Source organism: Lontra canadensis, unplaced genomic scaffold (assembly GCF_010015895.1).
Source record: "Lontra canadensis isolate GAN:19392208 unplaced genomic scaffold, GSC_riverotter_1.0 scaffold105, whole genome shotgun sequence".
Taxonomy (NCBI): domain Eukaryota; kingdom Metazoa; phylum Chordata; class Mammalia; order Carnivora; family Mustelidae; genus Lontra; species Lontra canadensis.
Window position 1 is genome coordinate 386,397 of NW_022631099.1, and position 10,965 is coordinate 397,361.

The following is a 10,965-nucleotide window of genomic DNA, read 5'->3' on the forward strand; positions in this document are numbered from 1 at the left end:
ACACTGGGCTCCCCACTTGTGGGGGAGCCTGCTTCTCCCTTTCCCTCTGCCTGCTGCTCCCCCTACTTGTGCTCACTTTCTCTCTGCCAAATGAATAAAATCTTTTTTTTTTTTAAGATTTTATTTATTTATTTAACAGAGAGAGAGAGAGCACAAGCAGGGGGAAGAGCAGGCAGAGGGAGAAGCAGGCTCCCTGCTGAGCAAGGAGCCCAATGTGGGACTCGATCCTAGGACCCTAGGATCATGACCAGAGCTGAAGGCAGACACTTAACTGACTGAGCCACCCAGGCATCCCAAATGAATAAAATCTTAAAAAAAAAATTTTTTTTAATATGTATATATAAAACATGTTGTGCCTGGCATATAGCAATGGCTTAATTAATGCTTATTCTTAGTATATACCATATAATGATTAAAATAATGTATATCATCATTATTATTAATTATTTTGCTATTGTCAGAGCTCTCACAACAGACCAGGGCCTTCTAACATCTCTAACTGCCCGGTATTGTTAGCAATGAACCCTCCCACTGAGCAATGACCTCGTCCCAACCATGATGTTTCTATGGGCCTTTCATCTGACATCCATATTTTTATCCAAAGGAAAACATTTTCTGAACAGAGGCCTTTAAGCAGTTGTGTTAATTACCTGTAGTTGAAATGTCTACATGTTTGGACTTGCTGCCTGTCAGCTGGCTGAAAGTTTGCAGACAAGCTTGTCTGTAAGGTATGTAGCTCAGAAGCAATAAAGAAAAAGGAACTGAGGTAATGCCACCAGGTTTCACGTTCTATGCATTTTTCTTCTGCTCCTTCAATTACAGAAACACACATGGGGTAGGAGTGGGGGTGGGAAAGCCAGGCTCCCTCTGGCGTCAGCGGAGCCGAATGTGAAGACGAAGGTCGTGAAGTTGAATGCTTGAGACCATTTCTGGAAAAAGGAGGCAGGCTGCAGTCTTAGTTCTACTTCTTACCTGCAGTGGTTCCTTCTAGAAGTCATTCAAGCCCTCTGGTGCCTTGATCTCAGTCCTGGATCTGTTCAGTCCCAGGGAACGGATTCTGGGAGGGAGGTTTGCAGGTAGACGGTTTACTGGGAAGAGTTCTTGCAAACGACACCTGTGAAGGGGTGAGGGGAGCTAGGGGTGCAGAGGGAGAAATCAAATTAGGAGGCAATTGCAGTGGAAGCCTCAGCCAACCCCCTGTGGGGCCATAAAGGGGAGATGGCCCTCAGACAAGTTCCGGAAGGGAGGCTGGTGGCCTGGCCTTTGTATCCTTGCCTCAACCAGGCATTGGACCCGGCAGTGGTCCTTAATGCAGGGAGGGTGCCGATTTGGCCCCCAGAGAACACTCAGCCATGTCTGGAGACAGTTTGGTTGTTGCTGCTGCAGGAGGGGTGCTACTGGGTGTTTAGTGGGAAGAGGCCAGAGATGCTGCTGAGCCCCCAGGCTGGTCCCCAGGACAAAGAAGTATTGTCTCACCGAGTCAAGAGTGCTGAGGTCTCTCAAGGATGAAGGTTGCCCTTGAAGAGAACTTGTCATCTTAGAGCAGCTTCCTTTAAGCTAAGGGCAATTTCTGAAGAATTCACTAGAACTCTGAGTCATCAGCAGCCAAAACTCCCAGCCTCCGCTGGGGGAATAAGTGACTGGTCCTGAAGGGGTATATGGACGCCACATCATGGCATCCACGACATCTTTTTTTAAAAAATCAACTTGTTAGGGGCACCTGGATGGCTCAGTCAGTTAAGCTTCTGCCTTGGGCTCAGGTCATGATCCCAGAGTCCTGGGATCCCTCCTTCTCCCTCTCTCACTCCCCCTGCTTGTGTTCCCTCTCTCGCTGTCATCTGTCTCTCTCTCTGTCAACTAAATAAAATGTTTTTAAAGATTTTATTTATTTGAGAGAGAGAGAATGGGAGAGAGAGCATGAGAAGGGGGAGGGTCAGAGGGAGAAGCAGACACTCTGCTGAGCAGGGAGCCAGAGGTGGGATTCAATCCTGAGACTTCAGGATCATGACCCAAGCCGAAGGCAGTCACTAAACCAACTGAGCCATCCAGGTGCCCCAATAAATAAATCTTTAAGAAAAAGAAAAAATCAGGACACCTGGGTGGCTCAGTGGGTTAAGGCTCTGCCTTCAGCTCAGGTCACGATCTCAGGGTCCTGGGATCGAGCCCCGCATCAGGGTCTCTGCTCAGCGGGGAGCCTGCTTCCTGCTCTCTCTCTGCCTGCTTCTCTGCCTGCTTGTGATCTTTCTCTCTGTCAAATAAATAAATAAAATCTTAAAAAAATAAAAATAAAATCAACTTGTCACTATGCAAGTAAAACTTGAATCCCATCTCCTTATAAAAAGTGTAACATTCTGGCCCCCCTCGACACTCCCCCCGCCTTCTCTGTCTCCTTGGCCCTGGGAGCAGCTCTCCTGCCGCAGCCCCTCATTCCTTGAAAATGTACGCCTGTGCAAAGTTCGTCTCCACCCCGTTCTTGGTCAGGAGCACCTCTCAGCTGTTGAGCCGATCACTGTCTGCAGTGGTGCTAAAACCACCCGAGACACTGACAGATGAGGCACCTTATAAGGGCCTCAGCATCTTGGCAGCCCCACGTCCCCTGACCTCACTTACTCCTAGCCGAAGCTTCCAAACCAGCGCCATCTCAAGGGACATCGATACAGCAGTCAAGTTCATTGGGGCTGGGGCTGCCACAGTAGGGGTGGCTGGCTCTGGGGCTGGAATTGGGACTGTGTTTGGGAGCCTCATCATTGGTTATGCCAGGAATCCCTCTCTGAAGCAACAGCTCTTCTCCTACGCCATTCTGGGCTTTGCCCTCTCGGAGGCCATGGGGCTCTTTTGCCTGATGGTGGCCTTTCTCATCCTCTTCGCCATGTGAAGGATCCGTCTCCACCTCCCATAGGTCTTTCTCCCGTGTCTCGTCTGCCCTGTATAATCCTTTTCCTATACCTCCCCAGGCAGCATGGGGAAAGTGGTTGGCTCAGGGTTTGACAGAGGGAAGACAAATAAATACTGTATTAATAAGAAAAAAAAAAAAAGTATAACATTCTGGGGGCAGCTGGGTGGCTCAGTGGGTTAAAGCCTCTGCCTTTGGCTCAGGTCAGGATCTCAGGGTCCTAAGATCAAGCCCCGCATCAGGCTCTCTGCTCAGCAGGGAGCCTGCTTCCTCCTCTCTCTCTGCCTGCCTCTCTGCCTACTTGAAATCTCTGTCTGCCAAATAAATAAATAAAATCTTTAAAAAAAAAAAAAGTATAACATTCTGGATAGACAGACCAGGGTTTCTCAACGTCCTCGGCACTACTGGCAGTTCAGGCTAGACAACTCTCGGTTGTGAAGAAGATTCTGTGCTCCCTGTGTTTTCAGCAGGATCCCTGGCCTCCACCCAGCAGATGCCAGAAGCCCTTCTCCTTCCCCCACACCCTTGCCCCCATACCCCTTGTGACAACCAGAAATATCTGGACACTTTGCCTCCCGTGGGAGGGCAGAATTGCATGTGATTGAGGATCATTTTTCTAGGTAAAATTTAAAATAGCCCTATTTCTTAAAGTAATAATAAGTTAAAAAAATAATAATAATAAAACAGCCCTTTAACTAAAATTCCTAATCTTGGGACCCTCCCCAAAAATTACCACTACTGTAAGTTTGCAGTAGATCCTTCCAGAATTCTTTGTATGTATTTACATGGATACATATGCAACCATAGAAAATAGTGTGTGATGTTTTTCATTTTTTGTATTTTTTTTACATCAATGTAATCATTTAACCATGGAAAATAGATCATATCTTTGTTCCATTTTCTTTGGAAAATGCTTGATTTGTCATTCTGGACACCACCCTTCCCCTGCACTACCTTACGGAAAGCTGTGGGCACCCAGCTCTAGGAACAGGCCTGCGGCATAGACCCAGGTTAATCTGTGTGAGCCATTCTCCTGGCTCTCATTCTTAGGTCAAGGATGGGCACTGGGCTTGAGTTAAGCTAGTGAGAGGCTCGATTTTCTGGGACATCTGGAAGAGGAACTCTCTCCCTCCCTGTTTGAACATAACTGAATCATAAAATAAAATCCTAACTGCTGTAGCTTTGATGGGCACTTTGGGCTCACGGAATTGGAAGCGATCTTCTGTGTCTAGCTGCTGTCGAAGGAGAAAGACCAGACAAACTGAAAGGAACCTTGTCCTTGGGGCACCTGGGTGGCTCAGTTGCTAGGCGCCTGCCTTTGGCTCAGGTCGTGATCCCAAGGTCCTGGGATCGAGCCCCACATTGGGCTCCCTGCTCCATGGGAAACCTGTTTCTCCCTCTCCCAGCACCCCCTACTTGGGTTCCCTCTCTCACTGTCTCTCTCTGTCAAGTGAATAAATAAAGTCTCTAAAAAAAAAAAAAAAGAAAGAAAGAAAGATACCTTGTCCTTCAGGAAAAACATCAAGCCCCTGAACCAAACCCAAGCAAAAGCCCATGTTGCCAAGGATTTTTGCAAGATGAGAAACAACGGTCTCCGGTAATCCCCTCAGCCAGTCAGTATTAGATTTTCTACCTAACATGTTCTAAATGATCCCATAATCCAAAACGTGAATATACCGTAATGGACAGAACCATTCCCCTACTCAAGGATATTTCAGTCGTCTCCTATTTCTCACTGTAATAATCCACTTTTTAATTCAGATTTTTCTTTCTTTAAATGCTTTGGTTTTTTGATATTAAAGAGATCACTAATTAATTCATTCCCAAAACATATTATGAATACTTGCTGGGAACAATACCAGACCCCTGACCTCGGAGTTTTCATTCTTATAAGGTAGATAACAAACAAATAAAATACACTGTAAAACATGACAAAACAGCATGAAAAAATAACATAACACAACAATCCATTACAAGACCATGCAACTGGGAAGTCTATGGGCAAAGTGGTTGTTTGTGTGTTTGTTTTTTTTGACCAGTCCATGTTTCGTGGGGTTCAACCTCATGCAGTTTGAAGGCTCTATTTTCTAGGAGGAACTCAGTCGAGAACTCTGGGCATACGGGACAGTCTCAGGATGATGTTTCGGGGTGTGACTGCAGGTTGAAAGCCCCAAGGAAGTGAGAGCTCTTTATCAAGCCATTAGTGCCTTTTAGCATTCTTCTCTTTTATGAACGTGGCCAGGGAAGGGTTTATTAATTTCCTCTTTCATTCAGTCTGACCACTGTCATTAATTAAGGCAGCTGCTATGGAAATAATCAGAGCATTTCTGAACCAAAGATAGATTGAAACAAGTTTAGGGCAAGGCTTTCAAATCAGAATCCCGAGTGGCCAAAAATGCCCTATTAAGAATGTGAAGAATGTTAGCCGTTGCTGCGACAGGAGAATGCCAACTCCGTGACGGTGTTATTTGAAAGTGGGGAGAGCTGAGCTGGACTCTTCATGCTGTTACATTGAAAAGGAAAAGGGATCTAGGACTGTTGCTTCTTGCTTACAATGTATTACATTGTTCATTGGTCTCTATACCTCTTGACATTAAAAAATAATAGTTCAGTTTCAGGGTGCCTGGCTAGCTCAGTCAGTGGGGCAAGTGACCCTTGATCTCAGGGCTGTGGGTTCAAGCACCATGTTGGATGCAGGTGAAAGGGAGGAGGGACGAGAACAAGAGGGGATGGGGCTGTCCGGAAATCACATCACCCCTCAGCATCATGATGCCCTCTAGTTAAGCATTTTAACCTGATTGCTGCAGGGTCATGGAGTTGGGGTGTCCCTTCCTTCCTGCCTCTGGTCTCTCCACCATGTGCACCCCTGTGGCTGACAGGAAGGAAGCAAAGGCCCGCCTGTGACACCCAGCAACCGCACACAGTGCTCATCCCCTCTGGAGTGGCCACCTTCATCAGGCACTGCCCCTGCCTCCGTCTCATCATGTGGGGGGACATTTTAAGCCACCTTGAACTCACATTTGGGAACCCCAGCCGACGGCACCCCTGGAGCTGCCTCTGAGTGGTTAGAGAAGCTGTAGTCTGGTTTTCCGGCCCTGATTTCGGGTGAGAGCTGCCGAAATTGGCGCCTGCTTTCTCCCCCAGCACGGGCTGCTGTCAAGTCCCTACTGCGTGGGGACAAGTCACACATCAAGAAAGAACTGCTAGATGAGGCGACTGGGTGGCTCCATCATTAAGCATCTGCCTTGGGCTCAGGTCATGATCCTGGGGTCCTGGGCTCGAACCCCGCATTGGGCTCCCCTCTCCCACTCCCCCTGCCTGTGTTCTCTCTCTCTCACTTGTGTCTCTTTGTCAAATAAATAAAGAAAATAGGAAGGAAGGGAAGAAAGGAAAGGAAGGAAGGGAGAGCTCCTAGCATTGACCAGTGCAGGGGCTGGGGAACCCTTGAGGAAGGAATCTGGGAAGAAATGGGGGGGAGCAGATTCTTTGACCTATCTAGATGTCTGCAGGACCAAGGGGGGAGAGTGCCAGGACCTGGATGGAAAGTCACCGAGATCTGACGAGAAAAGAGAGTCATGAATCAGAAACACCTGCCTTAGACATTTTCATGTCCAATGTGCATTACCCCCCAATGTGGCTGAGTCCTGCTGTGAAAATCACCGAGTTCACAATCCTGTGAGGACAAACTGCCTCTTTAATCTCCACGAATACGGTCATCGATAATGCTGGAGACCTTCTGTTTTTCCTAATCCTGTGTCTTTCCTTTCCTGGGGGCATAACATGATGGCCAACAAGGCGGAACCGGGACGAAGCATTGCATGCTGCCATGTTACTTGGCCGGGACCAAGCAGGGTTTGATTTTTCCCTTGTGAGGGTGGTGATTATTGTAGCGGAAATCACTACTCGGGCATTTCCTAACACTCACTGAATATTTTGGGAGGCTATTTTACGCTTTCCCAAATATTTGCATTCATTTTCCGATTTGATCACTACCGCAATCAGGGGAGGAATCTTTGAGCTTGTGTCATAATCTCTGAGCTGAGCTCTAGGTGACAGCACTTGTCCTAGGAACCAGTGTGTTGGGTATTAAAGCAAGATTGGCCAGCACCTTATATGACTAAGAATCCCCACACTTGGGGAACCTGGGTGGCTCAGTAGGTCAAGCATCTGCCTTTGGCTCGGGTCATGATCCTGGAGTCCTGGGATCAAGTCCCTCATTGGGCTCCTTGCTCAGCAGAGAGTCTGCTTCGCCCTCTGCCTCTGCTGCTCCCCCTGCTTGTGCTCTCACTCTCTCTCCCACTCTCTGTAAAATAAATAAATAAATAACATCTTTAAAAGAAATTTAAAAAGGGGCACCTGGGTGGCTCAGTGGGTTAAAGCCTCTGCCTTCGGCTCAGGTCATGATCTCAGGGTCCTGGGATCGAGCCCCGTATCGGGCTCTCTGCTCAGCAGGGAGCCTGCTTCCCTCTCTCTCTCTCTCTGCCTGTCTCTCTGCCTACTTGTGATCTCTCTATGTCAAATAAATAAATAAAATCTTAAAAAAAAAAAAAAAAGAATCCCCACCCTCATAGAGCCCTGGTTTTACTTCAGAGGGTGCATAGTTTAAAAAGTCAATCAGCTGTCCAGATCTCAATTCCTTCCCTGACCTACAAGTTCCCCCTCTCTGGCCAAAGCCTGTTCTGACTTCTTGGTGCAAACTGGCCCAGCGCTCTGACTCCTGACCTTTGGACTGCTTCAGCCTCCCCTTTGGCAGTGATGTGCTGGTGAAGGGCTTTCCAGGACAGGGAAAACATCCTGATTTGTAGCATTTGCCAGCTCCCGTGGTGGAAATATTTCTACCATAGCTGCTTTTAAGCAACCTACATTTTAACAACTGGCTCTTAAAGATTCCTGTATTTTGAGGACCTCTGGCTGGCTCGGTCGGTGGAGCATGCAACTCTTGATCTCAGGGTTTGAGAGTAAGTTTGAGCCCCATGTTGAGTATAGAGATTACTTAAAAATAAAACCTTTAGGGGCACCTGCATGGCTCAGTCCACTGAGTGACCAACTCTTGGTTTCGGCTCAGGTCACAGTCTCAGGGTCTTGGGATTGAGCCCCGGAGCCCCACTCTGTGCTCAGCAGGGAGTCTGCTTCTCTCCCTCTCCCCCTCCCCCTCCCCCTACTTGTGCATGCACATGCACACTCATGCTCACTGGCTCTCTCTCTCTCTCAAATAAATAAATAAATCTTTGGGAAAAAATAAAATAAAATCTTAAAAAAAAATTGAACAATTGGTTCTCTGGAGCAAATACAAGCCCATTCTGGCACACTATCATCTATGTCTGAAGCAGGAGCAATGGAGCTCCTGGGTGGCTCAGTGGGTTAAGCCTCTGCCTTCGGCCCAGGTCATGATCCCAGGGTTCTGGGATCGAGCCCCACATCGGGCTCTCTGCTCAGCGGGGAGCCTGCTCCCCGCTCTCTCTCTGCCTGCCTCTCTGCCTACTTGTGATCTCTCTCTCTCTGTGAAATAAATAAAAAATCTTTAAAAATTTTTTAAAAAATGAAGCAGGAGTAAGGATATCACTATATTCACTACAGCACTATTTGTAGCAGCAAGAAGTTGGCTACAACCTCAATGTTCATTAATAGGGAAGGCTCTAAGTAAGAGACACAAAGGGACATTCAAACGGTCACCATAGCCATTTAAAAGATGAGGCAACTCTCTGCATAGAGAACCATCTCTGAGAGAGATGACTGAATGAGGAAAACAAGGCATAGCACGGCATAGTAGTGAGCACAAACATAGTAGTGAGCACAAATGGTTCATATAGGGGTCAAGAAGGTAAAGCAAATGAGTGAACCCAGCTAGCTGGAGACAATAGGGAATGGTGGGGACTGGGGAAAAATGGAGACCATGTACTTATCCACTGGCAGCAGCATTTGGTTGCCATGTGGGGATGAAGAGCTATCATTTATTCCTGGGTATTATTATTATTATTATTATTATTATTAATTTGACAGAGAAAGACATAGCAAGAGAGGGAACACAAGCAGGGGGAGTGAGAGAGGGAGATCGTGACCTGAGCTAAAGGCAGATGCCCAACGACTGAGCCACCCAGGCGCCTCTCTGGGTCTTTTTTTTTTTTTTTACTTTTTTTTTTTTAAGATTTTATTTATTTATTTGACAGAGATCACAAGTAGGCAGAGAGGCTGGCAGAGAGAGAGGAGGAAGCAGACTCCCTGCTGAGCAGAGATCCCAGTGCAGGGCTTGATCCCAGGACCCTGAGATCATGACCTGAGCCGAAGGCAGAGGCTTTAACCCACTGAGCCTCCCAGGTGCCCTCTGGGTTTTATTTTTTTAAGGGAAATAGGAAATGTAGATTTTTATGTAACATTTTTCTATGCATCAAAATACTACGTGGACCAAACCATGTATGTCTACAGGCTGAACCTTGCTTATAGATTGCAGCCCAGAGAGAGCTCCCACTATGAAAAGAAACTAAAGAATGTTGAGTTTATACACATTTTTGTAGGCCATCTGCCCCAGCCTGTGGTGGTGGTGGGGGGGGGGGGTTTGGGGGTGTCTTTATGTAAATCTGCAGAAGTTTCCCTCTGAAAGGCAAATTAGAAAAAATTTCCTTCTGGACCAGAGTAAAAACTGAATTTTAGCCCTCTTCAGCCTGGTGCAATTGTGCAGTGCACCGTCTGCATAACCGTGTTGACCCTGCTTATAAATTGGTCTTCAGCTTGGGATGGGTGGGTATCCTCCAAGGCTGCCCAAGTATATGCTGTGGGCTGGGTTCCGCCTTGGCCCAGCACTGGAGACTTCCGGAAGTTTCTGCTACAACCTCCATCCAGGCCCAGCCAAGGTTTGCCCGTACACCTCACACCTCAAGCCTAGCCATCATCTACTCCATAGCAGGTAGCATGCAGGAATGTCCTGGGAGCGCTCCTTGGGCCTGCTCTCTGCCTGCCCATGCCTCTGTGCTGTCTTTCATCAGCAGCGCCAGCTTACAGCCCACCCCCCTCCCTCCCTTCGTCAGAATCAGGTGTGGGCTGAGGCCCTCCTCCCTAGCGTTCCCTCCATGGCACTCTCTTTCCCCTCCAGGCCTTCAGTGCTCTGATTTTCTCTTCCCCCATTGCCATCCGCTAAGCCAGAAAACTGAGCCACCAGGCTCCCTCTCTCCGCTTCTTAATTGTCTTCAAGCTTTTCAGTCACTTGTTTTCTCAAGGTATTTTCTTTTTTAAAGATTTTATTTATTTATTTATTTGAAAGAGAGAGCACGCACATGCACGTGTGCAAGCACAAGCCAGGAGGAGGGGTAGAGGGAAAGAGAAGGGGAGAAGCAGACTCTCCCCTGAGCAGGGGGGAGCCCAACATGGGGCTCAATCCAAGGCCCCTGAGATCATGACCCGAGCTGAAGGCAGACACCTAACTGACTGAGCCACTCCGACGCCCCTCAAGCCATTTTCAACATACTGTATAGATACTTGCACATTCTTTCCTAAATTACATTTTTGAAGTAGCTGAAAGGATGTAATGTTGGCACATCATATATATTGACATCTTAAAACAGTTTCTTCGCTCTGAAATTTTCCCCACAGAATATCAATACCATAATAGTTTGTTTTCCACCATCATCTATTTTTTAAAAGCCGTGAACAATAGAATAGAAGTTTTACTTGGTCCTCTTTGCCAATAAAATCTTCAAATATATACTTTCTAAATTTATTTACATAATCTCTACGCCCAGTGTGGAGCTCAAACTCACAACCCCTAGATCAAGAATCCCATGCTCTACTGACTGAGCCAGGTAGGCACCCCTAAAAACAAAATCTTTTTAAAAAACAAAACAAAGGGGAGAAGTGACTCTCCTTTGTAAATGGATAGATGGGGTACTGGGCAGAGGGCAGTGGGAAAGAAAATCTGGCAAGAAAGATATAAAAAGAAGCAGAGGAGCTATAAAGTGATCCTCTTAAACTCTCTTTGGGCTCCCAAGGGGCACCAACACCCCAGTTTGAAGCCTGCTGTTCTAAATCACGTCTCCCTTTCCCACAAGGGCTCCCAGCCTCATGCATGACCCTATTATCAG

General features: G+C 47.1%; 1 protein-coding gene across 1 annotated transcript; it reads left to right on the forward strand.

Moving 5' to 3' along the window:
• Positions 1-2,409: 2,409 nt before the first annotated feature.
• On the forward strand, positions 2,410-3,035 carry LOC116855685 (ATP synthase F(0) complex subunit C2, mitochondrial-like). The gene has a single exon (XM_032838619.1). It carries the CDS (start codon positions 2,438-2,440, stop codon positions 2,873-2,875), a length of 438 nt encoding a protein of 145 aa, XP_032694510.1. The 5' UTR covers positions 2,410-2,437; the 3' UTR covers positions 2,876-3,035.
• The last annotated feature ends 7,930 nt before the right edge of the window (positions 3,036-10,965 follow it).

Coding starts and splice junctions, on each gene's coding strand:
- LOC116855685 (XM_032838619.1), top strand. CDS start 2,438: ATGTACGCCTGTGCAAAGTTCGTCTCCACCCCGTTCTTGGTCAGGAGC.